The sequence below is a fragment of the Amblyomma mixtum genome, chromosome 7 (assembly GCF_055824585.1).
Source record: "Amblyomma mixtum isolate Tamu chromosome 7, ASM5582458v1, whole genome shotgun sequence".
NCBI classification, from domain to species: Eukaryota; Metazoa; Arthropoda; class Arachnida; order Ixodida; family Ixodidae; genus Amblyomma; species Amblyomma mixtum.
In genome coordinates this window covers 60,040,247-60,066,249 of record NC_143018.1, presented here as the reverse complement: position 1 = coordinate 60,066,249, position 26,003 = coordinate 60,040,247, and the positions used below count along the sequence as shown (strand labels likewise).

Genomic DNA, 26,003 nt, shown 5'->3' with positions numbered 1-26,003 from the left:
CATGGAGCCCAGCTTTGGTTTTTTTTTCCTACAACGTTATACGCTTTATAACGAATTTGTTAACCACAAAACAGACATATTGATAAAAGCTGGTTTAACAGCAACTAGCTACACACTTTTTTTCTCACGGTTGCAAGTATGTAGCGTGCAGCTACGCAGGACTGTGTTGTAGGCCAATTGGTGACAGATTCTGAAGCGTTGTTTAGGCGCTGGAACACAGGACAAGACAAAGAGGGAGTTCTACGCTGTGTTGTTCTCTGTCTTTCCTATGTTGCTGCACCTTAGCATTTTTTTTTTTAGAGTGCACAGCTAGTAGAGCCGGCGGTTATGTTTTTAGAACGACCTAAAACAAACGGGCCGTGAACTATCCTCGCTCCTCCTAACCACTGTCAACCTGAAGTACATTAGGATACAGTGTCGCTGCTTCACAGATGGCTACGCTCTAAGAGTCACGAACGTTAGTTATTCAGTGTCACTACACGCTCTTAAGCGGCCTTCAGATAACATAACTAATGTAACGTAATGATGATTCGAAAAATTTGGGGTGCTAATATGAGAAATTAGGGGTTGAAAACCATGCAACAAGGCTTCTTTAGTCATCTAATGAGAACACGCAGATTAAGTCAGAACAAACTATTAATGCGATTTCTCAAGATAAGCAGTCCCGAGACCAAGCTGTCTAGCTCACTGTCATCTTGATACTGTAATCTACAGCAGCTGCGATTAACATCTATTTAAGCAACTTTAAATACAAACAGAAAAAGAAATCCACCGTTGCATTTGCCTGCACGGCCCCGACCTGATGACATCTGAAAAAGCAACGAAGTTTCGATTAGTCTCTGCTGACAGTTGGCGTGATGTAATCAAGTCTACCACTTTTTCATTCTCCAAAGTTATATTCTTCCTGATATTCTCCTCAGTGAAGAACCATTCGTTAAAGGCACCCTTCACTAATGACAAGGCAGGAACGGAGGCAATCACGACACTGTATAAAGCGGAACGCATGCTCGCAATTAATGTACGCATATTCGAGATGTGCAGTGATTGCATGCAACTCCGCTTTATGAGGTAAACAAAGCTGCTGTGTTGTTGTCTCTGTGAGCGAAAAACTAAAGAAAAATAAAGAGCAAGCACTGTTTGACGATCATCGACAGTTTCGTGCGGTGAAAGGCACTCTTTCCTGCAGTCGTCTAAAAAGAACAAACATGCCTAGGTCGCTGAGCACGGTGCAAACAAGATGGCGGGGTCGCCGCCGGTCTTCAAACACCTACGGCGCTCTCGAAATTGCAATAGAGGGCTGGTGCCTGTTTGTAAACAAACACGAGTTGCCGCTACTGCTTTAAGCAAAATAATGTTCCCCGGGGCCGCGCGCTCGGATGTATGCTGCAGTTACTCGCACACAATCCGATCACTTTCTCCGGCATCGGGCATTCAAAAATGGCGGGCCAGTCTGAAACTTTATCGGCAGTTTGATAATAATGAAAAAAAAAATATCTGATGTTATAGTTACTGTTACATTTGAGAAGTAGTCTATTCTTAGTCGAGCTACATGTCGTAGATAAGATACCTATTTTTTTCTCTGAAAGGGAACGTTTTTTTTTAGTATATATAGATACCAGTGCGACTCCTAAAGCTCTATACGTTTTAGTTTATGTTGAGAAGCTGAAAAAAGTGGAACGTGACTGTGTGGTTATGAACAAGCATTTTCGTCCTTTAAATATACAAAGGCGCTGAAATGTAGTTCTTTTCATGTATTTACTGCTAGGTCAAAGCACTGCCCTCTCTTTTCGACCCTATCTTTTTTTTTGTAATGTAATTAACTATACATTCAGAGAGAGTTTAAATGAAGTGAAACGACCACTCACCTCTAACATTTTTCGTTGCCGACTGCTTTAAAGAAATTACAAAAAATGATGACAAAAAAAAGGCAATGTTTAAACAATCGCAGGCCACGTGCTCTGCGGAAGAATGCTATAGCACACATCTAGTGCTATTAGCGCTATCATGCGCTTAAAGGGCATGCACTTGGCGACATAGTAATAAATTAGGAGGAAAGCATGTTCTGAAGAACATATTAGGTGGTGCCAGTATATAGAACTTTATCGTTCTACCCTTGAGCTTTGGAAGAACACCAACGGCGTACCACTTGATAGGGAGTAATTGTCGATCTGTGACTGCATGCTTGTTAATATTTCATTGGTACTGAATACATTTTTCGGTTAACGTGAATGTTATCTGGTGGATATTTACAACCCGTACTAAGACCTACCATTTCCCGTTAATGCACATTGCTTCCGCGGAGCACCATTAATTGGCTCTAATTTGCAGGCTACCATTCCCAGTACCACAATGTATCCCGTGTTTTACTTATCACCAAAGACTTTACCCCGGCCAAACAAAACCACGGTAGTCCTGGGTAAAGTGCAATGTGCTTCAATGAACGTCTACAACTTACACTGTTCACAGCATGAAAAAGCGAGAGCCAAAAAATTATTGTGTCAATTTCTTTTTGCTTTTCCTCTATGATCAGATATATTTTAAACGGCGTGAAACAATTTACAAGTGACACGTGTCTAGTACGTAGTAAACGCCATCCTTAACTGAAAAAGTTGGAGGCTCAGAGATGTGTTCAAGAGACATTAGTGCGAAAGTTCCCACATAGTATGACTCCCCTTTCACCATCACAGGTTTAAAACAATGCGACAATGGCGTCATCTCGCATATAAGCTATTCAACACAAGCATACAATTTTTTTCGTCTGTTCACTTTTAATCACTTCTATGTTTGTGCCATTATGTATGCATGTACACATGTGATTCAAAAAACGGCATAGCTCAGAAAGACTTGCTGTCGGGCGACCCGCACATGAATTTGCAAGCGACAGACTGAATGAAGCGGATCCAAAGAACCCCTTCTCCTTTGAACAATTATTAGTTTTGTTGTCATGCTTTACCTTTTACTTAACTAAAATGGGAATGTTAACGCAGTAGGTGAAACTCTCTGGCCTCGGCAACTCGGAGCAAGTGATGCATTTCTGCATTTGTTAGTTTGTTTAGTTGGTATTTGTTTGTGCTCATTCTTTGAGTGCAGTTGAACAGTACGGTACAACGTATAAACCTTAACACCGCAACCATGCTAAACTTGGATTCCTGCATATGCTGTCGGTGAAGCAAGTTTTTAAATAAAACAAAATATAAACGTAGCGCATTCCGGAAACTTAACTTGGTTAACTTGGAAGAACAATTATATCTGCAACAACGTACTTTGTCTGCGTGTTTCTGCGTGAAATTATGTATATGCAGTGTGTGTGAGTATGTGCGGCAGTATATAGTGTTGCTTGTGTACAGAACCCGCCGCGAAATAAATGTGCATGTATATAAAAATGTACTAACTATAGTCCGCGCTTAATGTGTTTTCTTGCTTGTATGTACACGCCTCTGAGTTCTGCCCACTCCGCGGGCAGCGCTATAGGCCATTCAATCACGTCTGCAAGCAATAAAAGTTCACTGATGTGGCTTGTGTGCGTGTATGAATTCCTGTTGCGTAGTCTGTGCTAAGCAAGAATCATATCCAAGGTTACGGTTAACATGAATCACCACTCTTGAGTACAGCATACGATTTGTTAGATTTTATTAAACATTACACAAATACAAAGTTTAGTCTATGTATATCACTCCATAGTAAAGGCGAGTACCAGTGCCGTTTACAAAGGTTACAACAGCGGCATCTGAAAAATGATGTGTCCGCCAAACAACTTGAAAAGCCGAATTCGGAATCCTTTAATGAACAAATTGTTTTTAAAATATCTTGTAAATCTACGTGACTGAAAGCTCACAATGAAAGTTCGCGAAAATGTCAGACGAATATTTTTACGTGCCTAGTTCTTGGTGACTACCGCCGTTATTGTCCAAGTATACGAGACTTAGGAAGCTTATACACCCATGCCTGTTTTGATAGTGTTAGTGTCTTTCAGTGTATCATTCCGGAAAAGCACGCGCCGTAGTGTTCGTAATGTTCTCGACGTCACCGAGGTAAGGTGCTTTTGACGTTTCTTTGATAATCGAACGTCAGAAGGAGACACGTGAAGCCGTATTAGGTGAGTGGTCGCAAAGCAGCGTTCTTTTTCTTTGCCTTAGTTGAGCTCAGTTAGGCCAATCATACAGTACAAGTGGGCGCACTATAATGCAGCTCAAGATGCACTAACAATTCACAAAGCGCTCTAGTACCCGGCGGTTTTCATTGAAATTTTCAAAGATTTTCAGAAATACCACCTGGTTCCTTGTTTTCTCATTGTCTAAAAGTGGATTGTGAACGTTTAAAATATAAATTACCACTGCAGAAGGCGGCAGAAAGTTAGGTAGGCGGATGAGATCTTATAAGAAGTTTGCGGGGATACGGTGGCCGCATCTGGCACAGGGCACGGTTAAATGGAGAGATATGGAAGAGGCCTTTGCCCTGCAGTGGGCGTAGCCGGGCTGATGATGATGATGACTGATTATTTGATCGACAGAACTTGGGAGAAGCAGCCGCTGTCTCTTCGTACACCCGGACTCTACGAAACACCCATGGCTTATCTGTTATTCCCATCATCATAATCATCGTTGATGTCTTATCAGCAGCATTCAGGTCAAGTCCACTGCAGAAGAAAGGGCTCTCTTACTGATCCCTCCTTAGACACATCGTGCGCCGGCACCAGTTACTCTGTTCTAGCGAATCCGTCATTATTAGCTTCCCTGCCAACTTTGCAGCGGCGCTTACGTTAGTCTGAGGAACCACTGAATACCTGTTTTGCTCACTGAATGTTCTGTCCAGATACATTTATTCGTCTTGACTTCGACTACGTATTTGTTGCCTGTGATTACCCCCAAAATGTTTACTTTTCTTTATTAAGGCAACTAGTTTTCTCATACATTTTCATACAGAATCTTCTACTAGAAAAACAAAGTTTCTAATTTTCCTGTACTTCCTCCGTTAATGTACGCGTCCGCTGCAGTGCTACTGCGGAGTGAACTGCTGGCGTTCTCTATGAGTACAGAGAAGTTCCGCCATGTTTGTCGTCATTCGTGCCCACTGAAGGTCGACCTAGCAGGCATTCGTCAGCAACATAATCTTTCTTCCCTAGGACTCCTTGCTCGCAAGTAAGCCAATGCCTTTTTTTCCTAAAATGCTGTTCACGAACATTGTGTTACCGTTTCTAATTTGATTTTCCGAAACTTTCAAGCTTATGCGAATTGCCGTTGCGCTGCTCTAGATCGCCGCCGATTTTTATGCAACCTCGCAGAACTCCCGACGAACACGTTTTCATAACAGAACCAAGATACCGGCGACAATCTGTGTCTCCTCCTGGCCCTGCGTCCTTATTTCGCTGGTCTTTCTCTCTTGATACTGACAATCCATGGTAGAGAGAGGGTGCGGTAGATGGTCCTTGGCGATCACAAAATGAACAAGGGAGGGGAAAACCTCAGGTTCCTAGAGCCAACGTTTCGACAAGGGGACTTGTCTTCGTCTGGGCGAAGACAAGTCCCCGACAAGCGAGCCCAGACGAAGACAAGTCCCCTTGTCGAAACGTTGGCTCTAGGAACCTGAGGTTTTCCCCTCCCTTGTTCATTTTGTGATTGATACTGACAAGTGCGTTAACCGAACGTTATCATCATCATCTGGAGTCTCTGAAATGAACCTACAGTGGCTGAGTTCGCGAGCTTTGTCAAACTTCCAGCGCAGCGAACAATAAAATCTCTTTGTCCGAGGGCCAAGGAAAGCACAGAGGAGAGTGTTGCGATATTTTTATTTTAAAAAGTGAAATTACATTTTCCGAAGTTCGAGATAAATCTAAACCAGACGACAAAAAATGACAGTGGCGGGGAACGAGCTAGCCATTTGCGAATTACACAGCAGAGGCTTTTCTCGAATTTCGTAAGAAGTTAATAGTAACGCAGCCCCATTAACCAGGACCACGCCTATAGATAATACAGTTAGCGTTCGGAAGTTTCTAGGCCACTACCGAAGCACTGACCACGGCAAAAAAGCACGCAAACACGTTCACAATCCATGCGAATAATCACAACCTTCTTATTTCTCTCCCCTAACCCCGAATAAGAAACAAATTTTAAAAAAATCGAATAACAGGTTGAACGTTCAACCGGAAACGTCGACAAAGCACAGAGCAGCCTCAGTGAACCATAGGTCTCAGCACGAGCGACCGTCGTTACCCGTAAATAAAACGCAAGCGTTCGCCGAAGTCCCGGCTCAGCTATAACTAGCTCACTAGGTGCTTTGTATGCAGCGAGTAGGCCGGGTCCTCGCAGAGATTGCGGGCTCTCATATAGCTTCGCCGAGGTCGAAGCGCGTTGTCTTGCGATTCGCTTGGTCGCCCGCTCGGCTGTCGTCGCTGAAGCTGTAGAAGGCTGGCAACAGGCAGCTGTGCTTGTCGTCCCAGTGCTGAGGCATGGGCTGCTTCGGCGGCGAGGTTGACGCCTGCGACAGGCACGGCACACATGTTCAGGTGCGGATAAAAGTAAGCGGAGCGTGCTTTTCCGTTTCAAGGCGAAAGCCTTTAATAACTCATACTGTCGTCCGTCAGTTAACAAAGCGTGTCACACGCGTTTAACTCGGGAACTATAAAAGGTAGAAGACAACCAATGGTTGGGACAGATAGAGGAGAAAAAAATGAACCTAGAAGCTGAGTTTGATGACTGTAGGTTAATTAATTAATTATAGGCAAAAATGTCGAAATAGCGCGGACGTTGACATAGCCACGGGAACGGTGTGACGTCATATCCACCGGAAGTCGTCATGGCATTGTCACAGAGTGGTCGGAAAAACGACAGATTTGTGTCAAATTAGATGAAAAAATCTGTAATTAAGCATAATTAACACTTAAGATCCCCGAAATATGTGTAATTTGGGTATCGATATAGCCACGGGAACCGTCGCATACACCGTAAGTCGTCACTGCATAGTGTCCTCGGCTTTCGCCTCTCAACACTTTAGTTGCTAAGTGTCCTCGCAACTACGATCGCACCTTCTCTATCGGAAATGGAGAAACATTATTCAGCCATGAGAAAGCGAACTCGCGTCCGCAACTAGCCTGCATATACCACAGCTTCCAGTTTTAATTAGGAAACGTGCGAAAATTGCTAGGAGGAAATCGCTTGATTCGTTTACTCTTGTCCGCAACTGTATAGAGTTGCAACGCTAAACGCGTACCGTGAAATGCTTCTCTCGCTAAACCGCTCGCTTATTCGCGCTGGAATTTGACGCAGAGATGGCATACGACCGTCTTGTTGTTTCAAATACCATGCTTGGACGATGTACAGTCTTGGTCAAAAGAAATGAAAGTTCCTAGAATGCTCCGTGTAGCAGATCATTCAAAACACAAGTCAAGCAGGAAGCTTCTCTACCGCCAGAAGAAACCTACCAGCGTTTCAAGGTCATTCGGTCTTTAATAGTGCCGTCATGGCTCTGTTATGCGTCTAAAGGCCTTTGGCCTTATGACTTCTGACCGAGACTGTACTTGTGTACCTGATTTGATCAGAATTAATTAAAAATCCGCGTAGTTTGCGCTACTGCGCTTTCGCATAGTGCGCGTTTAGCGTTGCAGTAGTCTGTGCGTATATAGAAGTCTGTATGTGTGCAGTTGGCTAGTTAGTGTCGCTGGACCCCGCCGCGGTGGCTCAGTGGTTATGGCGCTCGGCTGCTAACTGGAAAGACGCGGGTTCGATCCCGGCCGCGGCGATCAAATTTCGATGGAGGCGAAATTCCAGAAGCCCGTGTGCTGTGCGATGCCAGTGCATGTAAAAGAACCCCAGGCGGTCGAAATTTCCGGAGCCCTTCACTACAGAGTCCCTCATAGCCTGAGTTGCTTTGGAACGTTAAACCCCAACAAACCAAGTTAGTGTCGCTGGTGTTATCAATGGCGTTGGCCTGTTGTCATGACATCGCGGTCAAACCTTGCGCCTGCTCCGCAAAATTTCAAGAACTTCTGCGTGCGATAAAATGACGGAAATAATGCGTTGATGTAAGACACATTGTGTTGTGCGCCTCTTCTTCCGTCCTGCGTCACCAAGTGGTTCTTACACCATATTCTCGCACATAGCGTTTACACTGAGGGAATATCGAGCTCAACCGACATTTGCCACTCACCCGTCACGGTGGCTTGGTCGCTTAGACGGCATTTCGACAAAGGCGAAATGCAAAGACGCCTGCGTTCCTTGCGATGTCAGTGCTACGTTGATGAACTCCACATGGTCGAAATTAGTCCCGAGCCCTCCACTACGGTGTCACTCGTAGGTACGTGTCGCTTAGGGAGGTTAAACTTAACGTACACTGCCATACCATTTTGCTACTCACTCATCCAATATGCATTCGATGGTGGAGTCAATGTCAAGAGAGCCTCAGTTCCACCTGTCGGCAACATCCCTTATTACCCCCCCCCCTCCTCCCCTCATGCTTGACTGGAAGAAGCAGCCGATGATTTCCATACATATGCGTTAGCACTTAATAGCTCCGCGCCTGTAGCAGCGCAGCAGAACTACAAAGATTTTTTTTGTGATACATTCCTTTTTTTTTTTCAGAACTTTGGCACCATACGTTTGCCACAGTGTTGTTCAGCACAATACATAGTGGCACACCTGCCTGACATTCCCACCCCCGTCCCGATTTCTTTCGTTTCTAAATTTCAGCTCCTAGTTTCAATTCAATAATTTGTGAGCTGCAAATTTTGTACCGCACTGAAAACAAATCGCGAAGAAGCACAGCAGTCGAACCGCACAGTTCAGTTGGTCAGCGGCTGTAAGTTCCCTGGCACTAAGGAAAAGAAAGCTGCCTCGGCACCTGGTATACGACGGCCGTATTTCGATTGAAACTAAATGAGACTAAAACGCCCGTGTGTTGATGTTTATGTGCTCGTTTGAAAACTACGGGTAATCAAAATCACTCGCGTGAATTCTGGGGTCCTCAACTCGACCTGCTTCTTAGCCGCGTAGCAGCTACCTGAATAGATAAAACGGTTCTCAAGAACACCCCGTCACGAGCTCTTACGTGCCTCCCCTTAGACTCTCCATAGACAAATCCCAGAGGACAGTCTGCCGACAATACAAATGCTATAGACAGACTATAGACAATCTATAGATTTATAGCCATACACTTTTAGTAGACTTTTGTTTATAAACAGTCTATAGACTATGAATAGACAAAAAGTAATATCCACAGGAAGGCAATAGAGTGTATAAGAAGTCTATAGACTGTCTACAGACCATTTTTATACGGGTCATACCTTGTGCAAGCAGTGCCCCTTGTACATAGCAGCGTTAGATTTTTCATCCCCGTGGCGACCAGGATCGAAAGGCGTGGGCTGTGGGACCCTTGAGAGATTGAAAACCGAAGAAGGCAAAGCATAAAAGCCGTTTTAAATTAATGACACCGGAAGTGTTTGTCGCGCTTTATCAGTATAGCACATTTAAGTGTCCGCTCGTTGTACCCCGATACCGCACTCCATGACAAGAACATTGCAGCGGCTAACAAATACAACGCATTTATCCGCGTTTAGTTAAGCCTAAATCTAAGTCCACCGTGACACACCGCAAACACGCGTACAGGGTGTCACGACCGCCCGAAGTGCAGCTAGCGCCACTTTGCTTCGGCTGGGGACAATCGCTTCGTACTCGCCCGACATGTATACAGCCGGGGACAAAAGTTTGTTGACCCCGTGTTCCTCAAATGAATTCGATATTTTTGCTATTATCCGGCGGCTGGAGGCCACACTTGTGGAGATGAAAAAACAAAATTGAGGAACACTTGGTCCAAAGACTTTTGTCCCCGACTGTACGTCTGGTCAAAGGAGCTGTAATTTCGATCGTCAGCTATAAAAAAAATCCATATTGTTCAGACTTAAAGAAAACGAACGGAGAGATCGATCCGAGTATATATGCGTACGCTTGGTCATGCGTACATTTACAGCGCATTGAGTTAGTTCAGTTGGCACAGAATTCGTTGGATTCACACTGAAATTCAGCCGAGACCACGGTATCGAGTAAAATTATTTTAACTACAGCACTCAGGACAGCAAAGATACCGCTAACGAGAACGCATGGCCGCAAAAGTTAAAGACGCTTAGGCGCCATACCAGATGTTTCAGGGAAGGCTAAGTAACTCTCAAAAAAAATTTTTTTTCAGGTAAAAATATGGCCAGTATTGGCAGGCACCAGAAAACCTTAATCGCCTTAGTAAGCTGCTTAGCTAATTTTTAATAATTCACTTGTTAACTATTAGAGATACGCGTCTATTTGCATTTAGGGGTTTGTAGCAGGTCGTCAGCAATAGCCATATCAATTTTTAGTATTTCGAAAACGCGATTACCCTTGGCGCTGTGGCTCGACAAAATTTGGCTTTTTCGACTAGTTACGTGCACTGTGGGGGTTGCTTTGCCTGCATGCTTTCGAAAGAGGATATATTTCGCACGATGCAGCCAAACGTTTTCCAGCCACAGCGACGAGGGTAATCGAGTTTTCGAAATTCTAAAAAAAAACTGATATGGCTGTCACTAACGACAAGCTACAAATCTCTAATTACAACCAGTTGCTTAACTGTGGTAGTTAAGAATTATCAGAAATTAACCAGCTTACTGTTTAAGACAGTTCGTCTGCTTTCCGGTGTCCGCCAGCACTAGTAATGTCATGCCGCAGAAGCCATATTTTTGTCCCAAAAAAAGCCTATTTTTGAAAATTACTTATGGTCTTCTCTGAAACACCTGGTATAGGAGCTGTCCTCAGAAAAGTGTTTCAGGCGCCACGCAGCGCTGAAGTTATACATGTCGCGGTAAAAATGCTGCACCAACTCACATGTCAGGCCTGACGGACGGGTCCACGTCTATGAAAGAAGGCAGGAGAGACCTCATTATCTTCGGCGGGAACGGAGCGTATAACTCGGCCCTCTGGACGACGAAAGTGCTTTTCTTCTTGGGATCCCTGGATTGGTCAGGCTGTGCCAGAGGCGGCATCTGTGGCCGCCCCGTCCTATCCTGCGTGGCAAACCCTTTCTGACCTGATCCCCGGAATCCACTGCTCAGTTGACCTTCGGCCTTCCTATTGGCCTTCCCCGGGACACGATCGTCGACATGCGTGTATCCTGCGGAGGATAGGTTCTCGAAGATGCTTCTCTTGCAGTGCACCAAGCCCTGCTCGCTTGGGAAGTCGGCAAGGAAACGTCGAGGAGTCGTTGGCGTCGTAGCCTCAGACTCCGAAGGCGACATCTCCGAAGAAGACAAGTCGCCTTGAGGCGAGGACAGAAACGAGCTCGGGGTTGTGGCGCGCGAGACGCCTCTGCGTCGGGCCTTCGGCACTGGGGAGCTTGGAGCGGTGGAAGTAGCCCTGCTGGTCGCCCTGACCGTGGTTCTGGTACTCACACCTTCCTTCCGTCCAAAGGCGCTGGACGGCCGCGAGGCGTCGGTATCAGTTATCGTGCCGGAAAGGACAGTGGTCGGTGACAGAGGTCGTCCCGAAGATACTGGCCTCGTGGCAATTGTAGTCCGCGAGGTGGTCGCCGTAGAAGTCCCCGAATACGTGGACGGCGTCCTGGTCCCCGCGACGGAAGGCCGCCTCCGCCAGCGTCTAGACGTGCGCCCATCGTCCTCGCTTCCCGAGCTGGAAGACGAAGGCTGCGCGCTGTTGGCGCGACGTGGCGAGTTCCTCTTCTTGCGGAGACTCTTCCTTCTGCCGACGGTCGCGGTCCTCTCAGTCGCCGCCGGGGTCGTGGCGTCCGACCTGAACATCGAGCGTCCCGATGCCTGGCTCATTCCGCGGTTAAAGCCACTCGTCCTGTTCTGAAGCGCCGTCCTGGCGACGTTCTTCTCGCTGCCATGGAACTCGGTCGACGACTCGTACCCGTCCGCGGCACAGTCCGTGTCCGCTTCGGAGTCGCTGCTCAGCGAGTCCCTGTCCGACGACGACACCGCATTCGGAGGCGCTGTTAAAGTAATGGGAAGAGGCGTTGTCACCGCCGACAGTTCTGGTCCTGGAGCCACGGCCGGCCTCGCACTGCCCATATCCCAAGGTCTCGGTGTGCCCGCAGCAGTAACGGGAGTCCGCGTGGCACCTCGTCTAGCGGCGGTGGGCGTTGCGCCACCAGGGATCTTAGTGTGGCAGCACAGCGCTGCGTTCATCACGACGGCCTTCTGCAGAGGAGGTCTGAGCGCGCTGCAGGACACCCGCCTCCGTTTTTCGAACTCCTTGCGACCCGGATCCCTCAGGGCGCGGACCTCGTCATGGTTCGGAGGCAGAAAGCGACGACTTGTCACTCCTTCTTCGCCCGTACTTGTACGCTGAACCATGTCGAAGAGAGTCTGGCTGTCGTAGTTGGCGGAAGGTGGCGCTCGTCGTGGTGTCTTCGCGTCCTGATTACCATCCGGTTTGGGACTGGTCGCGTCTGGTTCCAGGCTGGCAGCGACGTTCGAAATGGCTTGTCTTAGCTTCAGGAGCAATGAACTCTCGGAGGACCTGTCAGATGCTGGCGAGCTTTCGACCGACGCCTTGTGCTGTAAAACAGCCTCCAAGCCATCGTCACGACGACTCTCATCGGGTGCGTCGAGACAGTTTTTAGACGCTGCGCCTTCGTCCAGCGCAGCAGTGCTCCTCTCTTCAACAACGGCTGGTTGTTCGTGGGGAACTTCATCCCTCGTCACACAAGGCGCATCTGTAGCCACGTTCACTTGAGCTGCGCCGTCAGGTTTGATCTCTGGCTCTTTCAATCCTGTGCCGCCGTTTTCTTCAGGTATATCAGTCACGCTCCGTGGCTGCGCGGGCACCGAAGGGCGTCTTGAAGGCTCCGAAACAACCGATTGAGCCGATCTCTCAGTGTTGTACGACGAAAAGCTAATGGTCGATTTTTCCTTTGCAGCACTCTTGCTGATTATGGCGGAAACTGGTGATGTCACACCTTCCGGCTCGGTACGCATAGCAGTGACGGGGTTGCCCTTGGCAGGTAGCTCATGCTGAGAATGCTCCACAGGCTCGTTTATTTCCTTGTTAAGCTCTGCAGCCGTTCTATCGGCATCTACTTCGGGAACCTTCTCCGCTTCGTTTTCTTTAACTTCGCTCTGAGCATCACACCGAATAGCATTTTCGGGGTCATTCTGAGCGTTAGTCTTAGCGTCGTTTTCCGCGCCGTCTGTGGTACCGTCCTTGGCGTCATCTTTGACGGCAACCTTCATTCCAGACTTCTGGAACTTGTCCAGTGACTTCCTCAGCTGTTCGGGAGTGGGGACCGTGAAAAGGTTGTAGATAAAAGCGTAGTTCTTTCTCGGCACAGCTCTGAAATCCCCCAGGACTGAGGTGCAAGGATCTGTCTGACAGGCCGAGGTCTGAACTAGCGTCTCGTTCTTGCGCTGCTGAGCCCTGGTTCGCGAAGCCTTCTCGAGCTCATTCAGATGCTCCTGCTTCAGCTCCGACAGGACGAGCTTCGTGTAAGTGTACTCTGATTGTAGCTTCGCCTAAAACAAAGAGAAACATGTGCGGTATAACGTAACGAAGCGTGTGAATCGAAACGCGGAGTGCAGAACTATTCAGGAGCACAAAGGGCTAGCACGTGCACGACTTCTGGAGCTGGCTGAAGCAATAAAGAGCGGCTAACGAAGAGGCGCCCCGGACCGGCGCTACGCACGTTCAACGTTGGTCCTGCGCGCCTCATTGCTTCACGCATGGTATTTCGCGCTGGCAGATGTGTATAGACCTTCCCAGGAAACCAAAAAAACCTCTCAGAGACGTCTAGCTATAGACGTCTCTGAGAGGTTTTTTTGGTTTGCTGGGTTCCCATCGTGTACACGCAGATATCGAAACACCACTCTGGACTGTTACAAACTGGCCCATGGAGCTCATTCTACAGCTTCCACCGTGCTTTCACCAGGTACACACAACATCCGAGTGAGCAATGGAGCGCTTATTGGGAAGGTCTGCACGGTTCCAAGCTAAGAAGCTTTCTGGCGCCTGGTCTGATATCGACTGGACCTTTTGTCAGTTACGGGCGCCGCTGCGACAGTAGACAAGTTAAAGACCCGCTGCTTGGCCCGCCTTGTATACGTGCTGCTATCCAGAGCTCTATGCACAGTGCGACTAAAAGTAGCGCGCAGACCGTCCATCTGGACCTCCTGAGCTGGCGGACGCGAAGGAAAAATCCCGAGTCCGGAAAACACTGCCCAACCGAAACGCAGGCGCGAGGAAATCAGGAGGGACGGGGAGAATGTTCCCGCACCCAAACTAGCACAGCTTCTAGCTTCCTCGCCTGTCATCCTTCCGAAGCGGCGTGACCACGTCTTCAAAGCTGTCCTGAAACGCACCCTTTTTCAACTGCGCAGTTCGTAACACTCAGCTTTTGGAAAGCCCTCTCACCTTGCTAATCGGAATCCTTAACAAATCCACGGTGAGAAGCAACAAGCTCAATCACTCACCGCTTGTGTAGCGGGATCATTCAACGTCGTGCCCGACTCGACCACTACGCCGATGTCAAATGAGTCGCCACTGCCGGTGCCGGCGAGCTGTCGGCGCCCGCGCAAGTTGAGCCGCTGCCGGCTAGCGATTGGCGCCTGATAGGCGGACACCAGCGCTCGCCGCGAGCGTGGGAACACGACGGCAATCGGAGACGCGAGACGGGACGACGCAGGTAGACTCGAGAAGTGCGCACACTCCTCTTTGCGACGGATGTGAGTAAAACGAGCATTTCCCTTGACATTGCCGCCGGAGGTGTTACTTGGTACGAACAAGTTTACCATTCGCCGATAGTGCATGACGTTGAATGTGAATGAACAGTTGCCACGGGAAACAAAAAGGAAAAAGCACAAGGGGTATTTCTTTAGCAGACATAGGTGTCCGCGCCGCCTTGGTGCCGTACTTCTTACCTTTCTGGCACCTGTGTCCTACAGTGGTTAGAACATCCGCCTCCTATACGGGAGGAGCGGGTTCGATCCCTAGTGCCGCCGGGTACACCTATCGGTTTTCCAGTAGGTACTCCATTAGCCGAAAGTAAAACCGAACAACGGGGTTCACTTTTCAGCTGTTATGTAGAGCCCTTACCACACTCCTATAGGGACCAAAAGGTACAGAAAGGTGTTGACCAGAGTTCTCACCTTACACAGATTGCCTTGCTAGACGGCTAAGAAGCGAAACCGTTTGATTGGTTACTTTTTGCAAAGACGGTATATAAAAGACTTCCGCTACACAGGTGCTCGGCTTTTCTGGGGTGAAATGCTCGGAAAATGGGTCTATGACCCCATCTTGAGTTGTCCAAGACAGACCTTGTGTCATGGCGCTCTTTGACCAAGCCGTCCTAGCGCCATTAAAAATGAATCATCCTCTTTAATTTCTGCTGCGGCTCAATTAATTAAAATAGATAGCGGTAAAAAGGATAGCCGGCTCCGAAGTAGGATGCACACAGCACCATAACACGCATTCCAATAAAAGAAGAAACAAAAATTACTCAATGTTCAAGCTCTGATGCGACGAATATGTCAGCACTAAACATGAAGCTGCGATAGGCTTAACCGATTGGTTTCGCATGGGGTCATTCCATACCCAAAAATTCTGGACAAAAGCATTTTTGAACGAAAAAGAGTTTATGAGCGCAATTTTTTCGCACAATGTAAGGTTTCACTATAAAAATCAATATATCCGCAGATCACCCGACTGCAGTCTTGCATTTTTTTTTTTTGCTGTTAGCGTTTTTACTATCGTCAAAAGCGTTCCTCAATGTTTTTTCTGTTGCATTCTCAACTGCTCGATGCGAGCGATGGATAAGCCATAAAAGAAAGCTTTTGCTAGATATCAGAAGTATAGACCATTATCTTCAAATAAATTGATCAATTGGTTTTTGAGGAAAAGAAACGGCGAAGTATCTGTCTCACATATCTCAGTGGACACCAGAACCGCGCCGTAAGGGAAGGGAGGAAGGTGGGAGTGAAAGAAGAAAGAGGCCACCATTACCTTCAATATTTTTATGATAAAGTCGGAAACAACTTAAGTCTGCAGTTAATCTCTGCCCACGTTCAAGACAGCAGCACAGAATTCCTCCACGACAAAAAAGTAGTTCGTTGTTAAAGCCAGGGCTTAAAGTCTGCCTCCTTCAGAAGCGGGTCTCTAGTGATTAGATCACACGTGGAGAGGGTAATAGAGGGAGAGAGAGAAAGAGGCTGACAGCCTGTTTTACGCATAGTTTCATACAAAGGAGGAAATAAATTTAAGGGTTTTTTTTTTTGCTCAGTTTATAACATACTTTTATACAAAGTGCATGGAGAAATCATCAGTTTATGACACAGACCCTAAACAAGCGACCTCCGCGCTCTGCCAGTGTGCTCGATGATATCTGAAGTGAAACGTTTTGCAAAAACGCTTGCAAAAAAAAAAAAAAATTGCTGTGCGCAGATTTCGATTCGCCAATACCCAAAGACAATGAAGGCGATGGGGGTCTCAGACCTCCCGTCAATATTGAAGGGGGATCTGAGACCACCCGAGACCCCCCTGACTTTAAGCCGTGGTTAAAGCTAGCTTGTCTTGCTACTTAAACGAGAAGCTAATCACAAGAAAAAAAAATTACAAGCTCTAGAATTTTGATACCTGGTTTCTTTAATATAGCCAGAAATTAAAAAGTTGATTTCATTCACTATTGTGATTGGCCAGCGGAGTAATACAGTATGCCGTGGACCATGGCCTAGTGTTAGCAACTGCAGTTTTTTTTTTTTTTTTCAGTTGTATCCTACTGCAGTAACTTACAGTTTTCCAATATTCAAAAAAATTCAGGGGGACGCTTTGTTGACCTAAAGTGCGGTGAGGCGAAAGCCTTTTGCGCGGTGTTGCTGCTTGTGTCACTCATGTGTGGTTAAGATGTTAATTAAGCACACAATTGTTTGTGAATCTTAAATGCTGGAGACACTGGAGGGCGTTTGGGAGGCATCCGTCTGATTCGACGCCTTTCTGCAAACACTCTCCAGCGTCCTAGACAAGGAAGACTACATATGCATTCGCAGGAAGTAGCGTAGCACGCTCGGCTGCAGAGCAGCAGGATGGTAGTTCGAATCCCATCGTGCACAGATAATTTTTTTCTGGTCTGACTAGAAAAGCGTGACACCTCTGCTGACAACCTTCTGTCGACAACGATCAGGCATTAAAGGGAGACTGCATAGGTTTTGGAAATCAACAAGCTTAAGAGGGTGGAATGTGTGAAACTTGCAGGTAAAGCATGCGAAGTCTTTTTGGGCTAGCACTTGAAATAGTGAAGTAATCGCCGATTAAAATCCTGACGCCCTTCAAGCTTCTCCGCAGCGCACAACGCCAAGTGGGGGGGGGGGGGGGGGCGCAGGATGACGTCATCGAAAGTATCGGTATATTTCCAGCGCACAAACGCCTGCTTTGAAGGAAAAGAAACAACGCCACCGAAGGCGAACCCTGCCGAGAGTTGTTTGGCAGCCTCTAACGTTTCGGGCCCTTCCGTGACGTCACGTTAAACTTTTTCCTGCACTCCTCCGGTGAATTGAGGAGAAGTGCAAAATTCAATCGTCGATTACGTCACTATTTTAAACGCTAGTGCAAAAATGCTTGGCATGCTTTACCTAGAGCCTATATAGATTTGAATCCTTGAATATCGCGAAATTCTCAAAAAAAAAGTGCTACAGTTGCCCTTTAAAGGCTTCCGCCTTAAAATTTCTGACCAACATTGTTGGGCATGGCTAGGGAGGACATCAGATTCGCGCAGTTGCAACTTCAAGATACACACGCACGTTCTCCCTCTGCAAGTCGGCCAGCTCCCGGAGCAGCTCCTTCTTGCGGCGCCTCTTGTGCCGGTGCTCCCGGAAGAAGGAGCGCAGTGTCCCCCTCTTGACGGGGGGAGACCGGGCCTCGGCTGTGGAGGCCTCCGGGGACGGCTCCGTGGGCGGCACCCGGCTGGTCGGCAGCAGAGGGTCGGCCAGCACCCGCGGGTGGCGAGCCGGCGGCGAGCCGATCCGCAGGGTGTCTACGTTCAGCATCTGGGAGAGAAGAATCGTGGTCGCAGCACTTTGACAAGTGTCGGTGGCGGACCTTGTGCCGTCATCAGAAGCACACCCCGCGAGAGGGAACGCAGACTAGATGATGCTTCAGTAGATATCTGGCACGGCGGAGTGAGCTAAGTCACTCAGCGTCTGGCATTTATTTATTTACTTATTTATAAGCATGGCATGGTATGGCATGATGTGGTAAGGTATGGTATAGAGTGGTGTGGTGTGGTATGGTATGGTATGGTATGGTATGGTATGGTATGGTGTGGTGTGGTGTGGTGTGGTGTGGTGTGGTGTGGTGTGGTGTGGTGTGGTGGGGTGTGGGGTGTGTGGTGTGGTATGGTGTGGTGTGGTATGGTGTGGTGTGGTGTGGTGTGGTATGGTATGGTATGGTATGGTATGGTGGTATGGTATGGTGAGGTATGGTGAGGTATGGTATGATATGGTATGGTATGGTGTGGTGTGGTGTGGTGTGGTGTGGTGTGGTGTGGTATGGTATGGTATGGTATGGTATGGTATGGTATGGTATGGTATGGTATGGTATGGTATGGTGTGATGGGATGTGGTGTAGTATGACATGGTGTGGTGTGGTGTAGTATGATGTGGTGTGGTGCGGTATGTGGAGTCTCAAACCCGCATGATCGCATGATGTCTACCTATAATAAGGGCCATATACTGGAAGACTCCGGATTAATCATCCAGCGTTCTTAACGCGCACTGACAACGCACAGCACACCGACCGACCGACAGACCGACTTACTGACTGATTGTTGATTGATTTAATGATTGATTTTTTAAGCTGCAGTGCGTGCTGCGAGACATGCCATGATGTAAGGCTCTGAACTGATTCTCACCATGTGAGGTTCTTTGAAATCCGCAGAAACTTCACTGCACGAGCGCTCTTTTGGACTCGGTTTAATTCCCGCCGTGACGGGGATTCGAACCCGCATCCCTGTGCCCTCCAGTACAAATCCATGCACAGTACTGAGTCACTGCGGCTGGTATAGGCTGCGACATTGGTCAAGAAAGGATGCGAGTAACAAAGCCACTGCAGGAGCGAAGCGAACAAAATGACCGAACGGAGAAGGCTCATTTCCGGATCTTCTCTGTTGTCCAGGGTCATCATTAATTTTGCAGTATACAAGGACTCATCTCGGGTGCACGAAAAGGGGCAAGAAAAAGTGGGGATCTGACGTGCCGCGTAATATACACGAGGTTACTTTTCTTTCACGAAGTGCATCAAATGACCTTTACGATTCAGAACAAACTGAAACGTACAGTTGCAGAAACTATAGTCTTTCTTCACCGAAAGATAATAATAGAGCTCTCACAATGTCACGCTATACGGCGATTTCATTTTACCACTAGAGTAGATTTCCCGTGACAGGCATTAATCATCGTCAGAAGGATGGCACCGCAAAACGCCATACAAAAACTTTTTTTTTCAATCTTGCCTTCCTTGGACATCTGTCTAGAAGAGTCAACCCCCCCCCCCCTCCCCCCTGATATTGCGGCCATAAAGATAACTTAAGTTTCCGTTCTTTATTATGGAGTTGCATTTGCCTTTGAACAGCATTCAATATATTCTATTCACTGTTTTTATGCAATGTAATTCCCTGCGCCTTTGTAATGCATTTGGCCCTGAGGGTGCAAAAATTAAGTAAACAAATAAAACAACCCTAGTTCTAAAACTTCGACAAATATTCGCTGAGCATAACTGCCATGCAGTCTATGAAGAAACCTATCGATGTTATATGAACCTATGAGTTCCTTCCGTGGTGTGCGCTGCACAGAACAATTTTAAACAACTACAGTATACCGCGAATTTATAAGCGGGAGTACCTATCTCAAAAAGTTGTGTAATCAATATGAGCAAACGTACCCCCTTTCAGAGTTATGCAGGAGTACCCACGAAGTAAAATCTAATCATTCCGCGACCAGAAGAATATATGTCCAGGGTTACCGTGTATGTCAGTGGTGTATAATAGGTAACAACAAAAAAAGCCAGAAATATCTCGATCGCCTGCGCGACCTTGAATGTTTCGCCAAGCAAGAACAACGTCCATATTATTCCGCTACAATCTTCACTCTCGCTACTTCGCGACGTGTTTCGGCATCAAAAGGTGCAGCTTTCCTTCTCACCAACGCAGGAGCCCTTTGTACTTACACGTGTACTATGCTGCCGCGGATTTATGCTGTCAAGATTCTGTGTTCCCGCACTTTAGTTCCAATTATTTTTGGTTCCCTTGGTGCATTTATAAAGAAATAATCGTTATCATCTTTGACTCTTCACCCAGTAAATGCACACTGAAAGCTGCATCCTCGCTGAGGCGACAGCCTCTGAAGTTCATGCTTGGCTCATCTTCATGCGTCCGCACCATGTACAGAGTCGATCACTAATAGCGGGAACACCCAAGCACGTTTAGTTCTGTGTAGATACATGTTGCGCCCTCGCCCGGCTTAGGGTGGTGGCAGCCTCCAACACACCCCTTGCCGCCCCCCGCTAAAGGTCAATGTTGTCAGCACAGCGTTGTCGTGGTAACCGCACCAATCTGTTCCATGAGTCAACAGACGCACTTGGCACATTCAGCCGCTCTTGTGCCACGTCCATACATCCTTCTGGGCGGCAGGTTCTACCGTTTAACGGAATACCATGCGGCTGATCAGAGTGAAGCACTGAAAGAAATGCCGATAACAGTCTTTTCTTCTTTGGTCTGGGACGCTCACTATCATTAGTAATAGATTTTCTGCCACATTGTACGGTGCATTTCGCGTTCGACTGCGTCCCTAAAAGCTTCGCGCAGGCTGCCTGTGTTGTGGCTCGGCGCTGACAAGCTTATCGCCAGTGCGCATGCGTGACTTGCCATAAAAGCAGTGCGCTCCGATGAATAAAGCAGTTCATCCCTCCCAGCACTTGGCGTGCGTGTCGCTCCATATCAGCCTGTAATATTTTCATCGCGCTGCCTAAAGCATATTACGTTTGGTTTATGGGGGTTTAACGTCCCAAAGCGACGTAATGGTTTCATTGCATCGCGTGCCACACACACAAACAAGCATGAGCTCGTCTGCTCATTGTACAGCCTTTGTCAGAAGTGCAGAGTGCATCGGTTTGCTTAGTTATGAATCACGTATGTACGGCTCATTTGGCTTGACCAGAGTTCAACATCACTCCAAGGTTACCAACTAGATCTCTTCCTCTGTTCCACGGGAGCTGTAAGTTCCCAACTGGATGGCATAGAAGTGAACACCTTGGACTCTGTGTTTGACAAAAGTTTCACCAGTACACGAATCAGTCCTTCTATGCAGCTCATTTTATGCATCTCCAGCATTCCAATTCCCTTGAACTCTCGCACCCTTCCCCCTCCCCTGCCGAAAGTTGATTTCCACAGATGTCGCAAGAGCGCCACACTGCACGGCTTAGAAGCACACCCCTTCGGATTCTTACTTTTGAGAAAGGCTGTACGTATCGAAACACCATGCGCTGAAGCTTTACGGCGATTCCGAAGCAAGCGTGCAAATACTGCCAACCTTTGGTGGACTTCAGCACGTTCATGGACGCAGACTTTCGACGCCTGTCGGTGGACGACCGACGCCGCGACCGTCTCACGTCACTGCAGTGCGAGGCGTCACCATGGTCCGTCGTTGTTGTTGGCACCGGAAAAATGCCTTCCTTCTCTTCTTCCACTCGGAGTGTCTTTGCTGTGCGTATAGGAAACTGAGCAGACGCAGCGTTTTACCACAGATGTATTAAACCCGAGTAAAATTTCGCAGGCAGACTTATTCACTATACTCTAGATAATTAGGTTGACTTTCTCGCAAGCCATAATCACCATCTCACTTAATTTGCCATTGCACTGTGACGCTTAGTTCCACTTCCGTTCCCCAACTGAAGAGGAAGATGACGAAGGACTCCCTCCCTTGGGCACAGCAACTGGAATGTTCACTCCGCCATGCAAAACTTCCTTACAGACACTAAACGGCTGCCGTCTTAAGCTCTGCTCTTTCTCATGATCAATATTTCTCTGGAACGAAAGCTTTCCGAATCATGGAATATTTAGCCCCGTTCTCTATTTCAGTCACTGATCTCACAGTATTTGTTTAGCTTATTTCAATTACACATCTGAATTTCTTTCATTTATTTCCAAATTACTATTATTATCATTATCATTATTATTATATTTTCCCCCATCATTATTTTCTTCCTTAACGTTTTGTGCACCTATCAGTTACCGCCTGTGTCTTGGCCAATCCCCTGCAGTGTGGGTACGCGCCATTATTTAGAGGACAACAACAACAATCACGATCACTCGCAGCTCCATTCCACTCCCTGTACGTGAGTGCGTTTGTATCCGCTATGCACCCTGGCCAATCCCCCGCCGTGGGTATGTACCATTAAGCCGGAGGACATCATCATCAGCATCATGATCACTCGCAGCTGTATGCAATAGGAAGAAAGTAATTTAGGTGAGGCCCTTACGGCTGTTACTTCACATTTTTTGAAGCCGGACGCGAGGGCTCCCCCTCGCCAGTTGGCCGCCGTCTCTGCGGGCTCACGCATGCGCAGCAGGTGATCTCGCGTCACGCCGAGCTACCGGCAGCTAGCAGACGCCGCCGCTGCGCTGTGGGCCAAAGACTCCCAGTAGACCTTGCGAAAGCACGTGACCTCCGGCACACTTTTTGTCATGCAGTTCGGATAGCGGGGGCGTCTCCTAAGCTTTCCTGTTTCCATGGCGAGCAACCATACCCTCATTTGAGTTACAGTGAACTAGAGTGCACTGTAGCTAAATCAAACCACCCCTATTGAATTCCTCTCTTCTTTACACCCGGCCCCTCTGCGCTGCCTATTTCAGGTCCGCCGTTACAGCCTTTCACTTTGCCTCTCTCTCTCTCTGCAAAACGAAGACGTAGACTACTCCAGGGGAGCCTGACGCGGTGGTTTTCTCACTGCGCGGTTTAGGTGTCCACCGAGGAGTGTGACAGTTACTGCGTTTTTTCTTTCCTCCAAATCATTTTTTTTATCCCGCCTCATTTAAGTTCTACTGAGAAACTCGTGCTGCCCCGCTAAATGGCTCTTGAAGATGGCTGTTCAAGCCATTGAAGTAAAAAGAGGAACAGCAGCGGAAGGCTCCCAGAGTAAAGCCCCTCTATTGTGGCTGACGCTAACCTGGTCGACAGAAAAAAATTCAGGGTCACTTTGGTTCTCTAAAGTGCTGCAAGGCGAAAGCCTTTCCTGGCGCACTGTTTGGCATTGACTGGGAGACTTTGTGCTGCATTAGTGCTTTATTTGACTACATACTTTGACTACACATTACAACTTATGGGGTTTAAATCGGGGGGAGATAAATACGTTCTCCCCGATTAAGCGCGGCTGACCCAGTTCAAAACCGCGCGGACCCCACCCCGTGGTCGCGAGCGCTACCGAGCGCACGCCGACCACGGCGGGCCTTGCTCTACGGGAACAAAGGAACGACACACTGGCTGACACAAACAAGGCATTTATTGCTATAACAACAATAACGCCAGCTAGCAACAAAATACACTGAGGAATCGAGGATGTCCGACTCACCAGCAAGGTTACGAGCGAATGTTCGCCCACGGTAGGGCAGAGGGAATATCTCCGAGGCCGGACGGGACGAGGTGAGGGGAACACGTTTCCACACGAGGACGCCCGCGGCGAAGAGCGGAGCTTTGCGCGTGAACGTCCAACACGCTTCCCTGTCCCAGGAAGAAGAGAGCCAGCTATCCCTCGCGCGCGCAGCAGCAAAACACCATCCGTGGCGCTGGTGTCGCTGCGACGCGAGCGCCCTCCCCTGTTAGTTAAAAGTAACCGAACCGAGAGGAATGCTTTTCGGGGGGAGCTAACAACAGTGGGGTGTGCAATGCGGGAAAGCGAACGCAGGGGACGAAGGCGTCTCCACAAACTACACGCTCTGACTGGCGACTTTGACTGCTTCTTGAGCGTGACCCTCTCTCTGCTTCGATGAGTTCGGTTGTATCCATGGCTCTGTTCGCAGTAATGAGGTATTTAATGTGGTCACCCACGGACGCCTTACGCCCCCTGTCGGAGCGGACAACTATTTTGTTAGTTGTCGTCAGCTCCAAAAGGAGGCGTCAGGCATCCGTGGGTGACCTCATTACTTCGAATCCGCGCACTCTGATGTCATAACCATTTCAACCAACCGAAAAGCGTGACACCTCTACTGACGACCTTCGGTCGACAACGATGAGGCATTAAAGACTTTCGCCCTGAAAACAATGTAAACGTCTGAGGAGTGAAGCCTTCGGGGAAGGCTGTTGGGGGACCGCCCGTTGAGAACTCATGCGTATACGTTCGCGCTGAGCTCGTAGGCTGTTAATGAACTGTTCACTTTGCGTACAGAGCGTACAGAGCGGAGCTCAGACGCCTCTTTATTCTGAACTATGGCTGGCGGAAGTGGTGTATCTGTGTATTTTGTCGTTTTTTCGCTATGTCATGTTCTTGCAATGCTCGATCTTTGTGGCAAAGAGCGGGAAGACCAGTAATTGGTTAGAAGGGAGAAGGTGGCGCGAAATGGACGGAATGTGTGCGTCCGAAAGAGAGCTCGATAGGGGCTTGGTTGGAGGCTGCCGAACAAGACGGTCGGGTCGGGCGGAGGTTAGTCGCGGACAGAGATCCCGCTTGGCCCAGTCTACTGCCTATTCGAGAGCCCGCACCTCGATTGATGCGGGCTCTGGTATGATTCCGCTAGCCTCCTACCGTTGAGCTTCTAGCGAGTTTTAAATACTTTTTCTCATACTGTTCACACATGACGTCCTTGTGTAAACAGTTGAAAATAAATGTTTACAGTTTAGAGAAAGTGTCTCCTCTCCCCTCGTCGCAACGTGTCGCCGAGTCAACGAACCACCGGGAACAGCAACAAAGAACAACGTCGTTCATCACAACTCCCTCTTTCTCTTCTTTTTTCTTCCCCTCCATTTTCCTTCCCTCACGGCGCGGTGGTGGTGTCCACCGAGAAGTAAGACAGTTACTGCGCCTCTCCTACGTTACTTCCCATGTGAAGAGTGGCCTTCGCCACTCTTCACACGCACCGGCTCCCCATTGGCTGAGATATGCAGCCACTGGTGTGGCCCGGTTGCCACTGAGTCAATGGTCCGATTGCTTCTCACGGGCGCTCGAAAGCCGTGGCTACGTCACCGAAGAAAAGTGACCAATGCATGAACATTAAATGGGCCCGAAATGGAAAATAGATAAGGGTGCTTATAGAATGCGACCTGAGCGCTCCTGCGCTGGAGTAACCGGGTTCGAACCCGGCCGCGTTTCGATGGAGGCAAAACGCAAAAGGTGCCCGTGTGCTGTACGATGTCAGTGCGCTTTATATAAAGACTCCCATGTGGTCTAAATTGTTCCACAGCCCCTCCATATGGCACGCACCTCTTTCTCCCTTTCTTCTTTCACTCCGTCCTTTACCCCTTCCCTGTGGGACAGTTATTGCGTCATTTTCATTCCTCAAAAACCAATTTTCAATTTTTCAACGCGGCCCCCAGGCTGCTCTCGCCTCCTCCGAATGCCCAGCCACCCGCAACACTTGTGCTTGATAACTGCGCTCGTCACGCTCCAGGTCTCCTGTTTTGCAGTATTTTCAGGAATGCCTCGAAAGAAGTGAAGGGGGCGTCAAGGGTTTAAAAAATTATAGACCTCATTAGCTTTTTGTCTTTAGAGCAAGTAAGATCCTTAACGCCGACCGTTGAAAGAGGTCTTCGTCTTGCGGAAAAGAAAGAAGAAATGTAGGTAAGTGTCTCACTCTCAGTGGACACCTCAACTGCGCCGCGAATGAAGGGATCGAGGAGGAAATGAAAGAAGGTTTAAAGAAAGAGGCGCCGTATTGGAAGGCTTCGGATTAATTTGAGCATCTTTTACATTTCGCTTCCACCCAAACGCGGCCGCCGCTGCCGGTATTTTTCATTCTCAGCAGCCGAAACAAGTAACCACTGAGCCACCGCGGCGGGTACGATT

At 48.1% G+C, this 26,003-nt stretch overlaps 1 protein-coding gene across 1 annotated transcript; it reads right to left on the bottom strand.

Moving 5' to 3' along the window:
* Nucleotides 1-5,643: 5,643 nt before the first annotated feature.
* On the bottom strand, nt 5,644-21,672 carry LOC149336217 (uncharacterized). Its single transcript, XM_089552744.1, has 5 exons — nt 21,539-21,672; nt 17,756-18,001; nt 10,839-13,483; nt 9,275-9,362; nt 5,644-6,474 (listed from the first exon to the last, which is right to left on the bottom strand). The coding sequence occupies exons 2-5, from the start codon at nt 17,999-18,001 to the stop codon at nt 6,319-6,321; spliced, it is 3,135 nt and encodes a 1,044-aa protein (XP_089408870.1). The 5' UTR covers nt 21,539-21,672; the 3' UTR covers nt 5,644-6,318.
* Nucleotides 21,673-26,003: the final 4,331 nt, after the last annotated feature.